The sequence below is a fragment of the Elgaria multicarinata genome, chromosome 2 (genome assembly GCF_023053635.1).
Source record: "Elgaria multicarinata webbii isolate HBS135686 ecotype San Diego chromosome 2, rElgMul1.1.pri, whole genome shotgun sequence".
NCBI classification, from domain to species: Eukaryota; Metazoa; Chordata; class Lepidosauria; order Squamata; family Anguidae; genus Elgaria; species Elgaria multicarinata.
This window is the reverse complement of record NC_086172.1, coordinates 121,791,403-121,815,321: the sequence shown is the minus strand read 5'-3', so window position 1 is coordinate 121,815,321 and position 23,919 is coordinate 121,791,403. Positions and strand designations below refer to the sequence as shown.

The window sequence follows — 23,919 nt, the reverse complement described above, 5'->3', positions numbered from 1 at the left end:
TAAAAGTAACAAAGTATAATCCACAAAGATTGCATGTTTATATTTGCAGCCTCCTGCTTTGAGGCTTTTGATGTCTGAGGCTTGTCAACTTACACATAGTAATGGCTCAAGTGCAATGTTGAAAAGAAGAGGGAAAGGGAACATCCTGCCATGGTGAAGTGGGAATAGGTCTGATTTAATTCTATTAACTATATAATGTTTGGACCCAAATGAGAAACTGATGAGGGAATTAAAGTTTGTGCATGGTAGCTATGAGGAAACTCCAGCTGACCCTTTCAAAGACCTTCTCCACATCCAGTGACAGGATCAGCACTGGAGAATGCTTCTGATCAGTTTTAGCCATAATGCTGAAGAGCAGCTGAAGGAGGTGGGCTTCCTGCCTCCCAGGTAAAAAAAAAACCACCTGCGTAGGGTGTAAAAGGGTGGACAAATTGTTGTTTTTGATAATTGGCTAATGTAGCAGTTAGGATTTTTGTATTGACATTAATGACGGAAATTCGTATGTAGTTGGAACATAGTTGTGGGTCTCATCCTAGCTTTGGATTAATGATATATTGGCACCATACATGCTTTCAGTCATAGAAATTTCTGAGCTCTCTTGGCCCAAATCTGTCAGCATGGGAAGGAGGGTTTTGTACCATTCAATGCCGTCTGGCCCCAGTGATTTTTCAATTTTCATTCCCTTTATTGTTTTCTGTTTCATTGACCTGGTTCACACAATGAAACAACGTATGGTTTGTTAACCATGGGTTGCTTGGGAGTGTCTGGGAATGAGTGAGCATTCTGCCTCCTGACTGCTCACCTGCTTCCAGTGCACAAAACAATCCAGGGACGCTGCATCCTTGGGTGGTTCTCCGTGATATCCAAATGGAGAACTCTGGGTGGTTGGTGGAGAAAAACCCAGGAACAAGCCATGGGTTCTAACTCTGGGTTGTTTCTCCCTCAACAGCTCAAGTCCTGGGGTTGGAAATTTCATCTGTCTGGTAGATTGAGTAAACCCCTAAGTAAGTTAGCTGCAGACTCTACTATATTACACCCTCTGTGTGCTCTGTGATGCCCACCCTGTAAGTCAGAGATCTTTGCTTATAAGGAGACCAGTTTTCTCTGATGTTCTTCCAGTGTGTGTTGCAATTGTGGTCCTCAATGCCTGGTATTCGTTGTTCCACTCCCTCCACCCTGGTATTCATCTTCTCCACTGATGTTTTTAATTCCTCAAAGCCTGTTGCCCAATTTTTAGTGACCATGCATCTTTAGCAGTCGTTTCCTGCTGCTCTTTTGGACTCTTTGAGTGGGTTGGTATGTAGTGCCAAGTTACCCCTGTGAATAAGCTATGCAGTATAGGCTGTTCGCTGAACAGCCCATGGTAACCTGACAGGCGATAGGGATTGCTGTAGGTTGTTCACCCCCTCCTTCCTCCTCAGTCCTGCAGCTGGCTCCAGCACGTATTCCGGGGAACTTTGCAGCAAAACCCACCTTGTCTCCCTTCCCCGCTGTGAATGCTACCCCTTTTTGTTCCCCAGTTCAAAAATGCGCAATTGTGGTCACTCTAATTGCTACCTGTTTTTGTTCACTGGTTCCAAGGATGCTGGGTAGCACACGGTGATCTCTTCCTTTTTATACTGTGTGTCCCTACAGCTCCACGGGAGTGTGAGGAGGATGAATTTTCATGTCAGAATGGATACTGCATACGCAGCCTATGGCACTGTGATGGGGACAACGACTGCGGCGACAACAGTGATGAACAGTGCGGTGAGTAGCCTGGCTGTGATAGATAAATTGGCGTGAGGAACTTGGACAGCAAGATCCCACAGCAGCACCATCATAGGACTGGTTATTAGGAAAGAGCTTGCATGGGCTTCAGTCCTAGGGCAATGGCCTGAAAATGATACGTTTTGAGATTCTTGTAGGAAGTCTGACATGGTGCCAGCAGCAGACGTTTAGCATAGCATAAGGCCATTAGGCAATAGTTGGCAAGTACTTCTCAGTCAGCAGATGAGATCAAAACCAAGTCAAGAGACTATATAAGTAGGTCTCCACAGGGGGAATAAAAAGGCTGGGAATTACTATTGCAGAGGGAGAAATTGGCTTGCTAGATTGAGCAACTGGGGCCATCCTGATTGCCATTTCTGACTAGCGGCTGCTGCTGCTACTGCTGGAGAGTATTATTATTATTATTATTATTATTATTATTATTATTATTATTATTATTATTTATATAGCACCATCAGTGTACATGGTGCTGTACAGAGTAAAACAGTAAATAGCAAGACCCTGCCGCATAGGCTTACATTCTATATAGTCCCTCTTTCAAGCCAAACCACACTTCATGGTAATATACTTCCTGAACCCCAACCCTTCAGAATTCCTGAATGTTCCTTTTAAAAAAAAACATAATTCCCAGTGCCTTTTACTAAACAGGATGCACATGCTTTGTCTAGGCAGTGAGCCTATATGTGGGCTTGGGGATGGGATTTTTTTTTAGGTACCCTCAAGTGCCTCTGATTCCTAAGAGGGTTGGCAGGTGGGGTTGATCTTTCAATTGAACTGTTCCTTGTTCTGTCCTGCAGATATGAGGAAGTGTTCAGACAAAGAATTCCGCTGCAGTGATGGCAGCTGCATAGCTGAGCACTGGTTCTGCGATGGTGATACGGACTGCAAGGACGGCTCAGATGAAGAGAACTGCCGTAAGTCGCCTCTTTCCAACAGTACCTGTAGCAGTTAAGCCTTCCCCAGCCGGACGCCCACCAGGTATTTTGGACTTCAACTCCTATCAGCCCAGCCAGTTGTAGGAGTTGCAGGCCAAAATATCTGGGGGCTGCCACATTGGGAAAGGGTGAGCTGAGCTCTTATTCTGCTGGTGCCTGGGATCGTGTGTAATAAACATCCAGGCATACTCCAGAATTCTCAACCTTTATGTAGGGACCTACTATGACTTTAGCCTTGGTATGGTGTGATAGAGCATATAGATTAGAAGTGCAAATCCGTGCAGGCATTTTGCCAAATTCCATCTCCCGAATCCAAACCCCTGCTTAAAATTACATCCTCCTCCTCCCTCTGATAATGAAATGATAATGGATATAGATTAAGATAGCTGTGACGTCCCAGAAAGCCATCCTTTTCTTTCTGTATTAAAAGAGTAATGTGTTCTCCCAAAGAAATAATGCTTTTTAGAATGGTTCTAACAGAGGGATGGAAACAGTTACATTGGAGTTGAAAATCCATATATATTTTTCAAGGAAAAATCATAGGTAGAAACATCCAGGAATCTATTAACCTATTCAGAGAGAAGACAATTTTATTTTCAGTTGCAATGTCACAATTCCATCCATATCCTTACTTGAGCGTTATTCCAAAGAACACTTAGGTGGAAAACAGTTCAGCTGGAAATGACCTTTTGTCCAAACAAGAGTGTGTGATTTTGAACCCACCCACATGTTGCCCTGTGGAAGCAGGAAAATAAGATATGCAAGTGTTTTCATAATCTGCAACCAAGACAAACCAAACCAGTGCTGGTAATATTTGGGTGCATGTCAAAAGGCTCCGTGTTACTAATTGTGGGAGACTAACATGATAGCAAAAACAGCATGTCTATTTTTAAGTTAGTCTGTTTATTCTTTTGATCCAAGAAAAGCCATTGGGCTATTCATTTTGTATCATTCTGGTATCTTTTGGCAGCCTGAGGCTGTTTCCCCTATCTGTTTCCTGATTACTGGGACTTTGAATTATCAGGACTTTGAATTAGACCTTGAACAAAGTTTTAGCTTGGGAAAGAGGGTACAATAAAGTAAACGTTGGGAGAGAGAATCTGTTTTAATTTGTGCAAAATAACCAGAGGAAGCTCTTTTGATAGATGACTTCCCAGGACTCTTCCTCTCCTCCCTTCCGATCCACGCACGCTGGTATCAACCCTTCCAAACTCCTCTTTCTTTGTTGCTTAAGAATTTATCATGAGCAAATTAAAGAGCTTGCAGTTAAGTGATGGAGTACTGGAGTGGGGGGAACCAGTTTTAGCCTTTGTGGATTACCCCCATTTCTACAGGTCACCTAGCCCTTTTATCAGGTTTCTGTTTCCACCCTGACCCCCATATCTAAGCAGTAGCTGGAGTCTGTGCCAACTGCGGAACTCTGGTCCTCCCCCACTTTTGTCTCAAGGGCATTTAGCAGAATTTGTTCTAGATAGGAGGGAACTTCAAAAGGCTTGGGTTGGGGGATGGGGAAGGCAATTGGGGCTGCCAGCTCCTGAAGGGCAAGGGTGGGGGAATAGGTGTGTGTGTGTGTGTGTGTGTGTGTTGCCTTTTATCTCTCCAGATAATGAGAGCTGGCAAGGCGCCAAAGCTGCAAAGATTTCTGAGCCAGGAAAAGGCTCAGAGAGGAAGCCAACTTCACTCTCTCCTCTCCACTGGCCGTGCCTTCTCTGACTAGTTATTAATATACATCTGTGCCTCAGGAATGGAAGAGGAGCAATACTCTAACCTTACCCATGTCTAAATTAGGATTAATAAGCTAACCTCCTAGTTCTGTGTATTTCCAAAAGTCTGTCTAATATGTTACCTTTAAAAAATAACGAGTGAGGGGTTTCCCCTCATTTTAAAACTGTAGCCTGCCCCCTCTTCTCCTCTTCTCTGCCCCCCCCCCAAGCTATCTATTCCTGCTTGTTGGTATTTGGAGTTGAAGAGGATGAGTTGCTAGCAAGGGAAGGCCAAACCTAGTTGACTGCTCAATGGTCACCTGCTGCCTTCCCTCAAACACTGTTAGATTTACTTATACCTGACTCATTTGGACGCTCCTCTTGTGGCAATGCTGGCTGCTCAGATTTCTTGCCAAAGTTTCCTTTCTATTCTGCATTGTGGTTCTGATTTTTTCAGTGCTTTGGATTTTGCAATCCTGACAGTGTTTCATGGGCACATTGTGCAACACAGAGAATTCTGTTCTCCTGTGCAATTCTGCTTGCGGGACTCTCCGGTACGATAAAGGATTGTCTGGGAGAAGGGCAACATCGTAAAAACTTTGTCTTCGATTATACTGGGTCCTGTACAGGGTCAGAGTGTGCCTGGGAAGAATTCTTATGTGGAAAAGAGATGTTTGTTCTGGCAGCATTCCGAGAGAAACGGTACTCTTCAAAGGCCTGGCACTGCTTGTGGTGTCTTCTGCTCCGTAGCTTTGGCAGAAGCAAGCCCTGAAACGAACACCTCCATTTTTCAATCTGCGACTTGGCTAACATCGTGCTTCGGCATAGTCCTTCATCTCTTAGGTGTATCTGGGTGTGACTTCAGGGATAGGGGAGAGTTATAGTTCTGTGATGCCCTGCAGCTATCTTAGAAGTTGTAGCTTGATCTTCAGGGCCAGGACTTTAAAGAACAGCAGTGCCCTACTGCTCTGAGCACAGGATAAGTACTTGGAATGCTTGTGATTCATCACAAATGAGTTCACACATTGTGGCACGTACATGTGACCACTGCACTTAACACGTGATCAGCAGAGAGTGGATTTGCACATGCTGAAGCCTGCAGTTTTTAATGTGTGTGGCATCCTACCTACACACATGAGTACGCCCAAAGAATTTTGTTTCTGGTAACACTCATAAGGGTGTGGTGCCACTGAAAAGCAGCTGCAGGGCTACTTTTCAGTGGCATGATATGCCTGCTGTACTGGGATGTATAGAGGCATTCCTGTAACAACAGCCCTCACCCTGCACACATACTGACTCTGTGCATGATGCCATCCTGAATGTGTGAAATTGCCTAGCATCACTCACTGTTACCCATCCGGCGTATGCCCCAATAAGGGAGTTTATAAAGACATAAGGTCTATGATGTGAGCAGTTTGAACATGTGAACACACTCTGATTTTTATTTTCCTGGTACATAACATTGAGATAATACTAAGAAATGGTGGGGGGCTTAATTCCTGATAGATGCGTATAAAGCAGTGAATGCTCTGTCCCAAAACAAAGTATCTTCCATTACAGACAATTGCATTTCACTGCAGGTAGCACCGTGACACTTTTCAGTATAGTGGCAAGCTTGTGTGTACAACATCTGCCTTTCTTATTTATTTATATTGCTTCTGTACTGCTTGACATCCCAGGATCTTCAAGCGGTTTACATAAAAGCACATAAAAAGCAATATAAAAACCTTTTAAAGAAAACTTTTCAACAAAATCAGTAAAACAGAGCAGTGTCATAATCGATTACAAGCCAGGGAAAGCCCGAGTGAATAAATGCATTTCCAAGAGGGGCTTGCAGCTCATCACAGTTTCCGCCTCTCAAACCACAGGTGGGAGACTGTTCCAGAGGGTTGGTGCCACTACCGAGAAGGCTTGCGTACATGCTGTTGCCTGGTGACACACTGTGTTATTTGCTTTGCTTCCTATGGCCCTGCAATACCAGCATCACAGAGTGGTTTGGAGATCTTTTATTAGAACAACAGCAAAGAGGATCAAACAACAGCTGTGAACGAACCAAAACATAAGACAGCTGCACCAATATATTGTTCCCAATGCATTTCAAGATGTGTGTTTATATCAAGGGGAATTCTTCATTTGCTTCTAAAACTCCCTAAAGAACTAAATGGGACTACCTCACTTCTAGTTATCTCTAGGGCCCTTTCTACACCTAAGGATTATCCCAGGAAAATGGAGAGATCGTCCCTGCCTGCTCCCGGGATCCCCTGTGTGTCACTTGCATGCACAGGGATGATCCCTGGAAAAAAGACAGGTGTAGAAACGACCTAGGTAATCAAGGGATGGGTCACAGACCCATCCCTTGATAAAGAGACACATCTTGAAAGGCATTAGGAACGATGCAATTGGCGTGCATACAAATATGTCTTATTTATTTCTTCTTCCTTCCTTGTTAGCATCAGATATTCCAGCAGCAACGTGTAGCCTGGAGGAGTTCCAATGTGCGTACGGCCGCTGTATCCTGGACATCTACCACTGCGATGGAGATGATGATTGTGGGGACTGGTCTGATGAATCTGACTGCTGTAAGTTGCCTGGGGTGGAGGCAAGTTTTTGAGAGCCCTCGGGCAAGACCCCCTCAATGCCTCCCCTCCCTGAGTGAGTCCTGCCTTCTCACTGCCACTATCATCAGGTGATTGTGCTCCTCATTTGTGCTCCTCGTTCTCATCATTGCAGCCACTTGCTTGCTTGACAGGCAGAGGAGCCAGGGAGCAAGTAGGCCGTGGCACCTCCTGCTCCTCCCCGCCACCACCGTTGTCTGGAACGGAGCAAGAGGCAGGTGAAGGAGCAGGTTGCAATGGTGGAAAGGAGGAGTAAGTCCAAGGGGTTCTTGTGAATGGGCCCCTGCTGGGGTGTGGCCCTGGGCAGGTGCCCAGCTAGGCTTACCTTTGGTGCTGGCCCTGGGAGGAGGCAAATGGGCAGTTGACAGGCACAACAAATTGAAACAGTTCAGTTTCGTTTCTTAAAGAAAATGAGACTGCTGCATCAAGAATCTTATTTATTTATTTATTGCATTTTTACACCGCCCAATAGCTGAAGCTCTCTGGGCGGTTCACAAAGATTAAAACCATTCAAAGTATAAAACAAACAGTATAAAAACATGATTTAAAATGCAATATAAAAGCACAACCAGGATAAAGTCAGCAGCAGTGCAGAAATACAAATTTTAAAATACAAATTTAAAACCGCAAAGTTAAAATTAAATTTATAGACTGTTAAAATGCTGAGAGAATAAAAAGGTCTTCACCTGGCGTCTGAAAGAATATAGTGTAGGTGCCAGGCGAACCTCCTTAGGGAGCTCATTCCACAGCCGGGGTGCCACAGCAGAGAAGGCCCTCCTGCTGGTAGCCACCTGCCTCACTTCCTTTGGCAGGGGCTCACGGAGAAGGACCCCTGAGGATGACCTTAGGGTCCAGGCAGGTACATATGGGAGGATGCATTCCTTCAGATAGCCTGGCCCCAAGCCGTTTAGGGCTTTAAATGTTAATCTTCAGATTCTGTGCTCAAAATTAATCCAGCAATTGGCATAAATATACTTTTAGCCATTGTGTTAGCCATAGTGGATTTTCTCAGAATTAAGAATGGAATGGTAAGGCAAGGAAGGAGTGGGGATACGTGGACTGGACAAGCACTAAGGGGTGAGGCAATCGGGACTAGGATCTAGGGGGTGGGCAGGTGCCTAAAAGATTTCTTCCAGCTTCTGAAATCTCTGTCTCAAGTTTCCAGTAACAGATATGCAGCAGATGGTGCATCTTCAAACTTAGCCCCACAACCTTGATGGCTAGAGAGCACTTTTTTAAAAAAATTAGTGATTGTAGAGATCCTCTGTTACAGGTTTCAGACCATGTACTGGCTTTCCTCAGACATTCCTGGCTGCTAGACCAAATACAGACATCAAGCTGAAGAAAGGGGAAGTCCTACCTTTGTTGACAATGCTTGAATTAGAGTGGCCCCTGGTTCCCCTATCTTTTGTGATGGGCCCTCTTACATGCTGTTTTGGAAGGCTCTGGGGGGACATGATCCCCTCTCCTCCATTCAAGGTCCCCTCATGCCTCTCTTGCCTGGATTTCTCTGCCGTGTCTCCCTGTAGCTATTTTCCTAGTCTTGTCTCCAGGTCTGCATTTCTTTGTTTACTCACACTTGCCTATTTAGAGCTGCTCTTGTTTTATGCTTGAATCCCTGGGGAGGGGGGCAGGGGGAACCTGGCTGGCCTGCCTACCTTTTGTGACAGCCCCCTTAGCTTCTGACTAGAATACTGGGGGGGGGGGGGCTGCTATATTTTGGCTGAAATTTGGAGGAGAAAAGGGACGGGGCTTGTGGATTTCCTGAAGAGTCTTCGTATCTTTCCCCCATAATTCGAAAACTGATTGCTTTTTCTTTGGCTGGTTTTATTGGTTAGGCAGAGATGATAATTTGCAGGAGAAAGGTGTGATGAAGGTCTTTATTTTTGTCGCTGCATATCAATTTTACAGCAAGGATTATATTGGCAACATATTTATTTAGGTTATTTTTTGTTGCAAACAGCAGCAAGTTTGCCAATAACTCTCTTCAGATCCAGAGACTTCAGCAACTTTTTTCAATTGCCAGGATAGCAGTCTTTACTTGATCTCTATTCATAAGGTTGTTCATAAAATCTTGCAACTCTCCAAAGCCCCTGGTGGAGGCATGCACATGATTTCTGCCATTCAAGTTTGCATTTATCCAATAAATGGATGGCTGCAGCAAATTTGGACTTTGGCTCTTTTTCATACCATATTAATGATGGTGCCAAAATGTGGAATTGGGGAGGGTGTGCATGTTCCGGAACAAAATCCTCCCAGAGTTTGGGCCTGGCTTATAATAGGCTTGCCCCAGTGATAACCCTCCTGGCTGCCAGGCAACCTCTGCTGCAACTATTGACTTGCAATGATTCATGAAGTGATGCTGCCTTCTCATCATATGTATCCAATAGTAGAAGGAATTGCAGGAATTATTTTTGAGGAGTAAGCGTCATCCTCTGGAGTCATCCCTAAAATGCTGGGCCATACTGGCTGGGGATCATGGGAGTTGCAGTCCAACCCATATGGAGGACACCATGTTAGGGAAGGGGATGTCCTAGAACCGAAGGCTTCCAGCGTTTGATCTGGAACATGACTCTGAGGCACTTGGGCCTGTTCCTCTAGTTTGGGCTCAACGGAGCATGGATGACAATATGCTGTCTTCTCTCTGTAGCCTCTCACCAGCCGTGCCGCTCTGGGGAGTTCATGTGCAACAGCGGTTTGTGCATTAATGCAGGGTGGAGATGTGATGGTGACTTTGACTGTGACGACCAGTCGGATGAGAAGAACTGCAGTGAGTACCTTGGGGCTTGTGGGAAGGCCTGGTGTAGGAACGGGCAGCCCTGAGCACACGGGAGAGTAGGAAAGGAGGGAGGGAGGCCCACAGATCAGCTTTGCTGAATTGTCCCATTTGTGTTTCCTCAGCGACATCTATGTGCACAGCTGACCAGTTCCGTTGTAAATCTAGCCGCTGTGTCCGCCTGTCTTGGCGTTGTGACGGGGATGATGATTGCACTGACAACAGTGATGAAGAAAACTGTGATACAGGTGAAAACCTTGGAAGAGGTTGCATTTCTTGTATTCAGCTTTCCGTTTTAGGCTCAGCTGTTGTTTATGGTAATCCAGAACTAGGGACGGAGTTCCAGGTTTTGGTTTCAACTACTGGATAAGACAAGCCAGTACATCCCGGTCCTCTACATTAGGTATAAAAACCACTGGTGCTTGGTGCCTGTGATAGCAGACAGGGCAATAAATGTTATTTATTTTATTTGTTTATTATAATAAGCATTAGGGGGGGAAACGTAAAAGGGGCAGGAAAAATAGAGCTGCATGCAAGCAGACTATGCTTTTTTCTGTTTATACTTTTTCCATCTGGGCCCTTGTATTAATTGATGAAGCATTTGATACCAGAAACACAAAGTCTGATTACTTTGAACAGCCTAAACTGACATCCTCCAGATATGTTAGACTACAACTCTCACCATCCCCAGCCAGCAATGGCAATCTGGTTGGGGATGGTGGGAGTTATACTCCAACACATCTGAAGGGTGCCAGTTATACTGTTTCAGTCCTCTATCTCATTTTCTAAAGCAGCTTTCCCCAACTGGCACCTTTCAGATGTGATGGACTACAACTCCCACCATCCCCAACCAGATTGCCTTTGCTGGCTGGGGATGGTGAGAGCTGTACTCTAACATATCTGGAGGATGTCAGTTTAGGCTGTTCAAAGTAAACAGTATATTCAGGACAGTGTTGAGGGTCTCGTCAGACGTTTATTCACATGCCTCCCAGCATCAACCTCCAAGTGGTGGATTTAAGGGCTTCTTAATGAATGATGTAGATAGGTTTGGTAATACTCCGTATGGAACAATATTCATAGTAGTACCAAGCATGGAACAATATACATGGTAATACCAAGACCTACAGTTATTCTCGATCCAAAACTAGAGGACCCTCTTGTTGCAATGTAGGTAGAGGTTATACTACTAATCAGTATTCCCTTAATGCTGGATGGGTGTCTTGTCACACTCCTCTTAGGAATGGTCAGCCGTTTTAGGTATCATTAAACCTGAACGGCATGTTACAGGAAAGAAATGCCAAAACACATTGAAGCCCATTGTTTTGGATGCCCATTCATGTAGAACCTCCAATAAGCTCTTTGCCCTAACAATGTATATTTAATGACTGCCTTAGAAATTCTATTTAAAATGTTTTTATTTGCCTTTCCAAAGAATGTTCAAGATATTGCTGAATAAATAACACTAGAGCGATAAATAATAATCACTAACATAATCATGTTAAAGGCAGACCTCATGGCAAACTAGACAAAACAAGCCTCATTTACTGGATGCATAACAGAAGAGCCAGAATGAATCCATGGGCCCATTCAGAAGACACCTTATACCATGGCTTTAACCCTGGTGGTTAAGCCAAAAAGTCAGGCCGTGTTCAGAAGACACCTTAAACCATGGCTTTAACCACGGTGAATAAGGCTTTTTGTTTTATTCACCATGGTTAAAGCTGTGGTTTAAGGTGTCTTCTGAATGGGGCCAACATGTGTTGAATACCTATACAATGGAGGATTTTCCTTAAAGGGACTAAGGCCTGTGCTAAATACTGGAGTAAGGCTCTGGAAACTTGCAGAATGCGGCTGCGAATGGAAAAGTAAACGAGATTACCATCTCTTACTATTTTTCACTTTTCCTTCTTCCCTTTAGGAACTCCGCAGTGTGCCCCTGACCAATTTCTCTGTGGGAATGGACGCTGCATTGGCCAAAGGAAGTTGTGCAATGGTGCAAACGACTGTGGCGATGGCAGTGACGAGAGCCCTGAACAAAACTGCCGTAAGTCTACACACACACACACACACACACACACACACACACACACACACACCCCTCTATCACCTCCAGTTGCCCATAATTTATTTTGGGAGTCAGTCCTAGAGGCAGAAGAGGCTGCAAGGCAAAATTCCACGTATGTCAGTCATTGACGTGTGTTAAAGGTAGGAAAAGGTACCTCAGCTCCTATTGTAGGGGAGATGAGCTATCCCTGTGACAGAGCAGTGGAGAGATTAAAAGAAAACCCCATACATTCCTCATGTACAGGTATCCCTGGGTACAGATCTCAAGAACAACAATGCAGCTAGGCGTACAACTGAAAGTGGGAGGGGCACTTTTGGGCCTCATTTGTTGGCATTTCCATTCTTCTCCATCATGAGAGCTTGCCACTTGAGAAATCAAGATACAAGAGGGAAGGCAAAGCATATGTCTGTCTCTGTCATGACTATTTTAATGCTAATGTTGATTAGGAGACCAATATCTCTTGAGCAAGAAAAGGAAAACAGTTGCTAGAGAGGAAAAGGGAAAAATGGGTGGTTGTTGGAAAGGCAGCAGGAAAGAAGCTGGGGGAATAAACTTCAGGGGAGAAGAGACGAGAGACACTGAAGGAAGGTGAATCAAGGGGTCTCCCTAATGGCGTTAGAAGCCTCTTCCCACCCACCCACAGTATTGTTTTCTCAAATCTTGGAGCATGGGAGTTTGTGAGAGTAAGAGAGCAGGCGCCTTGTGGAAGGGAACGGCCCAAGGCGTATGTAATTAAGAATCCTGGCAAGGTTTCTGCTTGGAAAGATGAATTTCGGTCCATGAAATATGACATGCCTCTTTCCCTCCTTAGGATCAACTTGCCAGTTGGCTTCTGAAACCTCTGTAATACCAGTTTAGCAAAAGAACAGCTAAATGGGAATTACCATTGCTTTCTGCTTCTTGTGTTTCTTCCATAGGTCCTCGAACCGGAGAGGAAAATTGTAATGTCAACAATGGAGGCTGTGCCCAGAAGTGCCAGATGACTCGAGGGACAGTGCAGTGTACCTGCCACACAGGCTACAGGCTCCTGGAGGATGGCAGGTCCTGTCACGGTGAGCCACCTCAGTGCTGAACACATCTATGGGCAGAAGCCTGAATAGCTACCAACAGAGTGGCTGTGGGATTGAGATTCCTGCTCAGGCTCTGGCCTGGCCTCTGCCCTAGCATTGCCAGAGACAAGGAGTTAAACAAGTTCAAGGTCAACTGCATAATTGCTCTGGGGCTTCTGGCATGCTCCGGCGCTCCTTGTTCACCGAACATACTGGGCCTAAAGGCCGATTGATGTGATTCTTTGGTCCTTTTCCTTCTTACTACATTCATAAAATGCTGGACAGGAAATCCATAAGACTGTGGAATCCAGAGCTGAAGGAAGATCTGGCTGGTCCCACTTGTACATTTCAAAACTTGGTAACTCTTCCCCCTTGTCCTGTTCCAGATGTGAATGAATGTGCAGAGGAAGGTTACTGCAGCCAGGGATGCACCAACAGCGAGGGTGGATTCCAGTGCTGGTGTGAGCAAGGCTATGAGCTTCGCCCGGACAAGCGCAGCTGTAAAGCGCTGGGTAAGAAGGGACCCCTCTGCTCCTGTGGCCAGATGCCACACTATCCTTACCTAGAAGCCATAACCATGTCTGGTGGTATATTGCTGGCTTAGTTTAGGGCTTCAGTTTCTAATTGGCATTTAATCCTCAGTTGCTACTGTTTTTAACTTTTGTAAACCACCCAGAGAGCTTCGGCTATGGGGCGGTATATAAATGCAATAAATAAATAAATATACCATAGTTCAGACTGATGCTCTTCCTTTATCTCTCCCCTTCCTGCATGCTCCTGTTGAAAATAGAAAATTGATGCATTTAAGGGTGGGTGGTGGTGCTGGTGGATCTGTACAGATGTGCTTTGGACATTTTAGCAGGCAGTTGTGCATCAGGTAAGATGCAATGGACCCAATGTCAATACACCTGGACCTAAGCACGTGATTAAACTTCAGCAAATGTTTGTTAAAAGTCTTTGAGGTTGCTGAGGGCTGAGCCCTGAGAGATTTGACTGTCAGCTTGACAGTCTTTTAGCATTCAAGAACGCTATCAAGACTGAGCTCTTCCGGCAGGCCTATCCAGTAGAATTGTAGGATACTTTTAGTATGTTTTTAGGCTGCTTTTAGGATGTTTTAACAGTGTATACTATGTTTTTAATCAGTATTTTATGTATTTTATGCTTGCTGTTGTTCCCCGCCTCGATCCAATCGGAGAGGCGGGTAAGAAATAAATTATTATTATTATTATTATATTATTATTATTATTATTTGCATGTTCACATAAGGTTTATGTTTTGTTGGGTTTTAGATATACTGATTCATCTGAGAAGCCACATGGTAGTTATACCAGATCTCAGCACTAGTCTAACAGCAGGGGCTGTGGATTCAGATTCCAGTAAAATAGAGCCGTTGTGGGGTTGGCATGGGTGGCATGGCCCATGTGCGAAGTGCACTCTGTGTATTTTGACTTTTTGAGGATTCCGCTTCCCACATTTCAGACCAAGTGTTAAAAACCCGTATCAGAATAGGGGAAGTTGTGTCAGGATGTTTGGAGTGATGTTTTGTTTTACATTCATGCATGGATTCTGTGTTTTTATTATGATGGCGTTGGTGTCCATTCTGATCAGCCTCCTCCCATTTATTTGTTTTGTCTATGTCTTTCAGGGCCAGAGCCTGTGTTGCTTTTTGCCAATCGGATCGATATCCGTCAGGTCTTACCCCACCGCTCAGAATACACATTGCTCCTGAACAACTTAGAAAACGCCATTGCCCTTGATTTCCACCATAGCAAGGAGTTGGTGTTCTGGTCTGACGTCACACTGGACCGCATCATGAGGGCCAACCTGAATGGCAGCAATGTGGAGGAAGTAGTGTCCACAGGACTGGAGAGTCCAGGTGAGCATCTTCAATGACTCCAGAGTGTAGAAACTATATAAATACAGATAGGGAATGATGGATACTATAAAGGTCCCCAAAATAGAGATTTTGCTGCCTAATATTGCTTTGTTTGGGCAAGGGATAATGGAGGATTGCTTAGTTGGGAGTCTTTTTTTAAAATTGCACAGCCTACACTAATCACAGACACACTTTCTCCTTTGGGTCCTAGGCGGTCTGGCCATTGACTGGATCCATGACAAGTTGTATTGGACAGACTCTGGGACATCTCGCATTGAAGTGGCAAACTTGGATGGCACCCACAGGAAGGTGCTTCTCTGGCAGAACCTAGAAAAACCTCGTGCAATTGCTCTTCACCCTATGGAGGGGTGAGTGAGGGATGGTTTGGGGTTCCCAGCTTAACTTCCCTCTTGAAACCTACTGCGCTGAAGCTGGCCAAGTTCACTGTGTTGGATCCAGAGTTGCCCTTCTACAAATGGAAGTGCTCCTTACATTTGTGGAAGGGAAGGGAATTCAGCAGAGAATTCCACTAAACGGGATGGGGGGGGTCAGGGGGGAGCATTAGGCAATTTTTGCCAATTCCTCCTTTGCCCTACAGCCCGCCATGCAACCTCCCACCCCAGTGTTCAGGAGGGGCTTTCCAGGAGGCTGCAGGGGGGATGAGGGGGCCTGGCTCAGTGGTGGAGCAACTCCTTTGCTTGCAGAAGGTCCCAGGTAGGGCTGGAAAAACTCCCTTCAAATCCTGGAGAGCCTCTGACAGTCAGCATTGAGAACACTGGGCTGGATGGACCCATGGTCTGACTCGGTATAAGGCAGCTTCCTATATTCCGAAGGAGGAATTTGCAAAAATCTTCTGCTCCGCCGAATCCAGCAGGAGCATCCTGTGAATGGAATTCTGCTTAACGGATCTCTGGAGGGTAAATACTGTACTGAGCAGTGTTATCCTTCTCACTGCCCGATGGTGTGCAGGGCTCCTTTTGTCTGTAGTACAAACTATTTTAGCGTAGATGCTGGTGTGTAACCTTTGTGAAGGAAAGAGGTTCCAGCCAATAGTAGTTTGGCAGAGGTGCTTGTTTGGGCCTTGGAGAGCTGCAGTCTGAATCCATATTCCTTGGTTGCTTTTGGCTGCTCCATTTGGTTTAGCCTTTTGGCAAGCAATGCCTGTTACTGTCTGAGGATCCTGGTTTTCCAGAATTCACCCTTTTTTTTTGTTCTCCAATAGCACCATCTACTGGACAGATTGGGGAAATACCCCTCGCATTGAATACTCCAACATGGATGGCTCCAATCGGCGCATCATTGCTGACACTCATCTTTTCTGGCCAAATGGGCTAACCATTGACTATGCAGGGCATCGGATGTACTGGGTAGATGCCAAGCATCATGTCATTGAGAGGGCTGACTTGGATGGACAGAACAGGAAGGCTGTTATTAGCCAAGGTGAGATAAAGAAATTTTGAAAGTCTAAGAAAGTCAAAGACAAAACAACGTAGATGCTGTGCGCCCAGCCTATGCCTTGCAGGGTTAATTCTACTAGGCAAAGGTAACAGTGAGTAAGGCTGCTGCCCAGCTCCTGAACTAGACAAAGTGGAGTTTGTGCTATTGAGCCTTGTAGAAGAAGAATGCTGTGTACACAGTTCATGCACTATTACTCCTGCTTGCCTATGCAAACTGTATTTCTTAAATTCAATCTCTTCTCATTAAATCAGCGGCCCCATTCAGAAGACACCTTAAACCACGCCTTTAACCATGGTGAATAAAACAAAAACCCTTATTCACCATGGTTAAAGCCATGGTTTAAGGTGTCTTTTGAACACGGCCTGGCTTTCCGGCTTAACCACCATGGTTAAAGCCATGGTTTAAGGTGTCTTCTGAATGGGCCCAGCATGAATTTAGCTTAGTCAGCTTTCAGTTTCTCCTCAGAGTGGGCTTCCTCAGGCCCCATGAAAAGAGTCAGAACCATCAGGCAAGTTGCGAAGGGCCCCTTATCTACCCTGCCACCAGCCCAAGATGCCGCTGAGGCCCAGCAGTGTTCTCAGCACCAGCGGCCAGATAGTTGTGGCTGGTACCCACTACTTTTAATCCCTGTACAATGCCTTTGGGGTCCTGGCATCGCTCCAGAGTGCCGCTACATCGAGGTTTCGGAGACATTGTGGAGAATTAAAACTGAGAGCCAGCGGTAGAGCTTGCCAGGTAGACTGGCTTTTTTCTTCTTCTTCTTGCTGCCGCCGCCGCACCGCCCTACCATCTCCGAGGCGAGGGTGCTGCTGGTGCTGCCACCAAAGGACCCTCTGGGGAAGGGGTGGCTGGGTGCCACACTAAGCCTGGCACCCATTCTGGGCTTCCTATGCATCCTCTTAGCTAAATGTAGCTCTCGATGATATGGGCTGGATTTGGCTGTGCGCTTTGCTCTTTTAATAGGAGACACCTATTGGGTTGGGGACAGAAGCTGCCTTGGAAAGATTTGAGGAGTCACCTTGACTTCTCTGGAAGCTTGAGTAATCCATGTGCTTGTACTGGGCTCTTGCTGCAGGTCTTCCACATCCTTTTGCCATCACGGTCTTTGAAGACAGCCTGTACTGGACAGATTGGCATACCAAGAGTATAAACAGCGCCAACAAATTTACTGGCAAGAATCAGGAGATCATCCGCAACAAGCTTCACTTCCCCATGGATATCCACACGCTGCACCCTCAGCGCCAACCAGCAGGTAACTGCAGAGGGGAAAGGGGATATTAAGACCTCCGCCCTCCCTCTAAGTATTTTCACCGCCATGCAGCTAAAACTGTTAGAGCAGTACAACAGTGTAATCTAGGAAAGTTGTGGGCTCTCCCACACTAGAGGCCTTCAAGAGGCAGCTGGACAACCATCTGTCAGGGATGCTTTAAGGTGGAGTCCTGCATTGAGCAGGGGGTTGGACCTAATGGCCTTTTAGACCCCTTCCGACTCTACTATTCTATGATACTATGGGGATAGTAAATCACGAGGTGGAAAAAAAATGATATTCAGAACATTAAGAAACACTTCTAGAATCTGTGACCTAACAGAATTTTGGGTGAGTGAGCTTTCATTTTAATCCCACCCACCCACCCAATCCAGGACTTTCTAGGTGAAAAGAAGCTGGAAGTAAGCTTGATATTCCAGAGGTATCCCGTGTTCACTTTGATTTCAGATCTCTTAATTCTAAAGGGCTAAATCAGGATTCTGAATGTTTGGGTAGAGCAACTTCAGAGATCTTGATCACACTGACTAACCTTGGAGACTCAAGCGGTAGTGGGGGAGGGTACTCAACCACTGGCAGGGGCTTGGCACATGCACACACACACACACGCACGCTAATGCTAATCATGTGCAAGGAGAATAGTTACATTGGTTCCAGCCTTCTGGCTTATGATGCACATACAGTGCGTCACTCCCTGTAGAAGAGGGGATGGAGAACCTCTAGTCTGTGGGTCAGATGCAGCCCCCATTCAGCCCTGGTTCTTAACCCGAACAGAGATACACTACAGAACATAAGAACTGCCTCATTGGATCAGACCGAATGTCCATGTTTAGTGCAATAGAAGTCTAATAGCGTCATCCAATAATCCCTGCATTAATCTTGTGGCTTACAGCCGGATGGGTATTTCTGGACACTGATCCTTATGAATACTTTTAACTGTTAATTATTCTCTCTCTGTTGGCTGTGGGGGAGCAGTGAATGATTGCAATATGATAAATAATCTTAATGTTTATGGCAATTGTTATTCCTATTTCACCATCATAACAACACTGAAGAAAAATATATATTAAAAATTACATTATCCAAGGAAGTGAAATACCAAGCATCCAATATATGAGCAAGCCAGAGAGTTTTGTCATTATAAAACAAAACAAAACAAAATCATTTGAAATTAAAAGAACATATATTCAGCCAGAAATAAAGCAGAATTAATAAATAATATTTTAAAAGGATCTGAGGCAGGAGTTTGCATTATACGAGTCTTTTAAAGTTTGTGTGAGTGCCCAGATCAAAGCAGCTATTCTGAAGGAGGCCTCTTTGTAGCTCTGGCTCTCTCCTATACTGCCAGCTGATGCCTCTGTTCTTCCTACTAGCTTCCTTATATGTGTTTTTCTTTGGCTATTTGAGCAGGGAGAAATCGTTGTGGAACAAACAATGGGGGCTGCACTCACCTGTGTCTACCGAACAACAAGTCATACACCTGTGCCTGCCCCACAGGCTTTCGGAACACCAGCAGCCACACCTGTGCCCAAAGTAAGTGCAGTAGAGATGATTTTATGTGCCTTGATACATTACATCCGTGTGTGTGTGTGTGTGTGTGTGTGTGTGTGTGTGTGAGAGAGAGAGAGAGAGAGAGAGAGAGAGAGAGAGAGAGAGAGATGGAAAGAGTGGGGTCAGCTGGGGGGGCGAGAAGAAAGAGAGACTGGAAGGTTGCAGCAAAAATAAAAATAAAAGCAAATTTCATGTTAGGAATTATTGGGGAAAGGATTGATGATAAGAATGACTGCTATTGTAATGTCTTTATGTAAATTGATGGCAGAGCTGCATTTGGAATATTGTGCTTAGTTCTGGTTGCATCTCAAAAAGAATATCATACAGCTGGAAAAGATGCAGAAAAGAACTAGCAGATGATCCAGGGGTTGGAGCACTTTCCCTTCAAGGAAAGGCTGATAGATTGAAAAGTGGGCTACAAATACCTTAAACAAGTAAAAAGACTGCCAGTGAAACATGACAAAGGTTTATAAAATGGTGTGGAGAGAGTGGACAGAGAGAATGTGATTAAAGATGATACCAGAACTCAGGGTCACCCAGTGGAATCAATTGACAGTAGGTTCAGAACATGCAAAAGGAAGGACTTCACACAATACATGGTTAAATTAGAGAGCAATCCTATGGCCTCTAAACAGAGGTTGTGGGGTGGGGAATAGGATAGTTCGGATTCCTGAATCCGAGGTCAGAGACAGTGCTCTGACCTTGGACAGAGGAGTCTGAGCTCACCGCCTCTTTGCAGATGGTGTGGTGCTGCCTGCCTCTCAGGCATTGCAAAAGTGGCCTCGGAGGGAAGGTAAAAGGGGTGTTCCCGTGGGCAGGGAAGGGAGATGACTGGGGAGTCCAATTTACGAGGAATCCTCCAGCCTCCCTCCCTCCCTCCCTGCTACCCCAGTTATACGGGCAAAAAAGCCCGTCAAGCTAAATCGCAGAGTGGGGAGGCGTGGCAGAGGCAAGGATTGCCTCCGCTGTGCCTCCCCCTCAGCATTGGATACTTGTAAGCCTCCGAGTTACGAGTATCAGGGCCGGATCTGATAGGATTGCACCCTGATGGACTTCATTGTGGTGGTGGCCATTGGCTGAGTTGTTTTTTAAGAGGGGTTAGACAAATTCATGGAGGATAGGTTAATCCACAACTAATAGCCATGATGGCTCCATGGAGCTCCAGCTTCAGAGGCAGGGTACCTTTGAATACCAATCACTAGGGGCTTTTGCCTTCATGCCCTGTTTGTGGACTTTCCGGAAGCATCTATCTGTCCCTTGTTGGAAACAATATGTTGGGCCAGATGGATCCTTGACCTGACTCTGCGGGGCTCTTTTATTCTTATTCCTGATTTATATAGGGGACTGGGGACTGAATGCTTTTCTCTCCACTATTAGAATGACAGAACCACCAGTCCACTTTGCTTTGTGCCATGCGTGCTCCACTCGGGGACGTATTTTCTAGTCGTACACCCTCCTCTATTGTCACCTTAAGAGCCCTTTCTCAGCAGTACAGGCTCGCTTCCTTTCTACATCATGCCTGCTTGCTGGCAACGTCTGGTTTGGCCAGATTATAAATCCCATGCTATGGATGTGTCAGAGCTGCTTAGATGTAACCAGATAATTTTTGTGTCTGTTACCATGTTGTTGAACTTAGAGAAATTAAAAGAAGACCTTTCGACCTTTGATCAGGTCTTGACAAGTTCCTGCTTTTTGCCCGAAGGATGGACATCCGTCGCATCAGCTTCGACACAGAAGACCTGTCTGATGACGTCATCCCCTTGGCTGATGTGCGCAGTGCCGTGGCTCTGGATTGGGATGCAAAGGATGACAATGTCTACTGGACAGATGTCAGCACCGATTCCATTAGTCGGGCAAAATGGGATGGAACAGGCCAGGAGGTAACATATTCTCAAAGGCTGGGTTCACACAATACGCTAACCCACCATGGGTTATTGTGTTGTCTGAATGCAGCATGTCTTCCGCAGGGTGGGTTACTGTATTGTCTGAATGCAGTGCGCTTTCTGCAGGAGGGCTTGTTAACTAGGCAGCGTGGTTTATTTTTCCAGAACAATACACCCTGAGAATCCATGGCTTGTTGATGGGTTGTTCATTGTGGTTAACAAGCCACACTAAGTGGGTTAGCATGTTATGTGAACCCAGCCAAATGGAGAGGCATTGGACTAAGAAGATCATTAGTGAGATCAAGCTTCTTCTGGTTTTGGGGGGTCATTTTTTCCCCTTGATGGAAACAGCATACTGGGCATACTTTGGCTAATTGTAAATGCCCAGGACTTTTAATTTGATTTAAACTTAATTTAATTGTTTCAGATTTTTGAGAAGGGTGTGCTCATTTGTATGTTAACAATCTTCATTTCACTAGTTTGCCTGATGGCACAGATGCTTTCATTTAATTGTTTGTTTGCATAATCTCAAGTACTCTCTCTGCCCGAAGGCACTCAAGGTGGTTGCACGCGTGCCAATATGCAATGAAACTAGTAAAACTATAGAAGTTAATGAGACTAACATTTTAGAAAACACAGATGAGCAACAATTAGTTTTAAAAACTGTTTTCCAAAACAACACTCTCTTTTGAGCCCTCCTTTCTATGTGGCCTAGGGTTTATCATCAAAACAGCCAGATGGTGGCTTAGCAGATCTTAATTTGGCTTGTATCCATCTCTTAGATGTAGAGGTTCAATTAATTCTGGATTTCCTCATTCGGACCATTATTCCACTCGTCATGGAATGTTGTTAGTACAAGTTTGTGTTGTTGAACGGGACAAAGCCATGAGTCTGGTATGAAAGCTGCTCTCCCCTAAGATGGCTTTTTGTGTTTGCTCCTTGCTAGGTTGTGGCGGATAGCAGCCTGGAGAGTCCTGCTGGTCTGGCAATTGATTGGGTCACCAACAAGCTGTATTGGACTGATGCAGGTACAGAAGCCCACTGTCCTGTGCCTACTACATCTGAAAGCTCATTAGTTTCTAGAAGATTGCCTTCCAAATTCTAAGCGGCCCATCCTGACGATGTGTATTTGGAAATATGAATAATATTCCCCTAATAATAATAAATAATAAAAAATTATTTCTTACCCGACTCTCCGTTTTGATCGAAGCAGGGAACAACAGTAAATATAAAATACATTAAACTGAATTAAGAACATAATATACATTGTTAAAACATCCTAAAAACATCCTAAAATTACACTGGATTGGCCTGCTAGAAGAGATCAGTCTTAATAGCTTTCTTGAATGCTAATAGACTGTCAGGTTGACAAGTCTCCTCCGCCAGGCCATTCCACAGTCTGGGAGCAGCAGAAGAGAAGGTCCTCTGGGTAATACCTGTCAGCCTAACTTTGACTGACTGAAGTAGATTCTTCCCAGAGGGCCTGAGTGTGCAGGGCGGATTGTTTGGGAGAAGACGATCGCTACAAACAGCTTGATGATTGTGTTTTTTTTAAATATTCCATCCTCCTATGGAGAATAGACACACAATGGCAATTTACTGGAAGCTCAGGGAAAAAGCTTCATAATTTGGGAAAGAAAGGATCTAGAATAGGAAATTTCTGCAGGAGATCTTCTAATGGCTGCACTCCTGCCCTTGCATGCCATTTCAAACTAAAGCGAATGCTTAGCTTTCATCTCAATCCTATACTGATTAACTCAAGTTAGTTTATACTACCAGCCAAATGAAACGGGAAAGCTTTTTCCTCTATTGCATCATGTCAAAGCTGTTAAAGGTGTTCAGGTGGAGGAGTCATTTAGCCTAGTTTTCTCCTTGACATGCTGCTTTTCTGTGTACAAAGACTCCCCCCCCCCCCCGCCATGGGAGAGCATTCAGGCAGACAAGCCCTTGCCTGCACCTGAGGTGCTACAGTTCAGGAAAAGCTTTTATGACTTGATGATGCTGAGAGCATAACTCACTCTCTGTTTCACTGTTGTTAGTGGAACTTGCTTTCAGTTAAGGATGCTTAGAAATGCTGGGTAGAAATGCTTAGAAGTTGATCAAGAGTTTGTATGTAGAGGAAACTAGACCAAGGAATACATAAGAACATGAGAAGAGCCCTGCTGGATCAGACCGAGGATCCATCTAGTCCAGCACTCTGTTCACACAGTGGCCAACCAGCAGTCAGCCAGGGACCAACAAAGCAGGACATGGTGCAACAGCAGCCTCCTACCCATGTTCCCCAGCAACTGGTGCACACAGGCTTACTGCCTCGAATACTGGAGATAGCGCATAACCATCAGGGCTAGTAGCCATTGATAGCCTTTGCCTCCAGGAATTTATCCAACCCCCTTTTAAACTCATCCAAATTGGTGGCCATCACTACATCTTGTGGTAGTGAATTCCATAGTTTAATAATGTGCTGTGCGAAGAACTACTTCTTCTTATTTGTCCGGAATCTCCCACCAATCAGCTCCAGGACTGCTGAGCAAGTCCGCTTGCCCACAGTTCCTATTGGGGTGAGGAGATGGGACTGAAGAGCAGACAGCACTTCTGCATGGATAGTTCTCTTTTGTGATCTTTCCTGGTTTCTGGAAGCTTATGATCTTTCTGTCCTCACCTCCTCTTAATCTGTACAGGAACAGACCGGATAGAGGTGTCCAACACTGACGGCACGATGCGGACTGTGCTGATATGGGAGAATCTAGACAGACCCAGAGATATTGTGGTGGACCCTGTTGGAGGGTGAGTTTGTCTTTTCTCTGTAGATTGCATAGTAGTCGTGCTCATGGCCTTGGGCATCGATGCTTCATCCCAGTGCCCTGAAAGGTCTCCACTGCAGTTTCTGAAAGGATGGGAAAGGGATTCTGATCCATGGATGCCGGTGCCAATTGCCTTCTTACAACAGCAGGACTTGAAGGGCTCAGTCCGGCTG

General features: G+C 45.2%; 1 protein-coding gene across 1 annotated transcript in view; it reads left to right on the top strand.

The window, feature by feature from the left end:
- The window catches only part of LRP4 (LDL receptor related protein 4), a 121,655-nt gene that overhangs the window by 75,074 nt on the left and 22,662 nt on the right, over positions 1-23,919 (top strand). The window contains exons 6-21 of the mRNA XM_063118433.1: positions 1,636-1,749; positions 2,568-2,684; positions 6,859-6,987; positions 9,674-9,793; positions 9,925-10,047; positions 11,718-11,843; positions 12,782-12,916; positions 13,300-13,425; positions 14,559-14,789; positions 15,001-15,157; positions 16,012-16,229; positions 17,323-17,499; positions 18,922-19,044; positions 20,734-20,942; positions 21,892-21,973; positions 23,624-23,729. Coding sequence (XP_062974503.1) covers positions 1,636-1,749; positions 2,568-2,684; positions 6,859-6,987; positions 9,674-9,793; positions 9,925-10,047; positions 11,718-11,843; positions 12,782-12,916; positions 13,300-13,425; positions 14,559-14,789; positions 15,001-15,157; positions 16,012-16,229; positions 17,323-17,499; positions 18,922-19,044; positions 20,734-20,942; positions 21,892-21,973; positions 23,624-23,729 — 2,293 coding nt within the window. The remainder of the gene's footprint in view (positions 1-1,635; positions 1,750-2,567; positions 2,685-6,858; positions 6,988-9,673; positions 9,794-9,924; positions 10,048-11,717; positions 11,844-12,781; positions 12,917-13,299; positions 13,426-14,558; positions 14,790-15,000; positions 15,158-16,011; positions 16,230-17,322; positions 17,500-18,921; positions 19,045-20,733; positions 20,943-21,891; positions 21,974-23,623; positions 23,730-23,919) is intronic.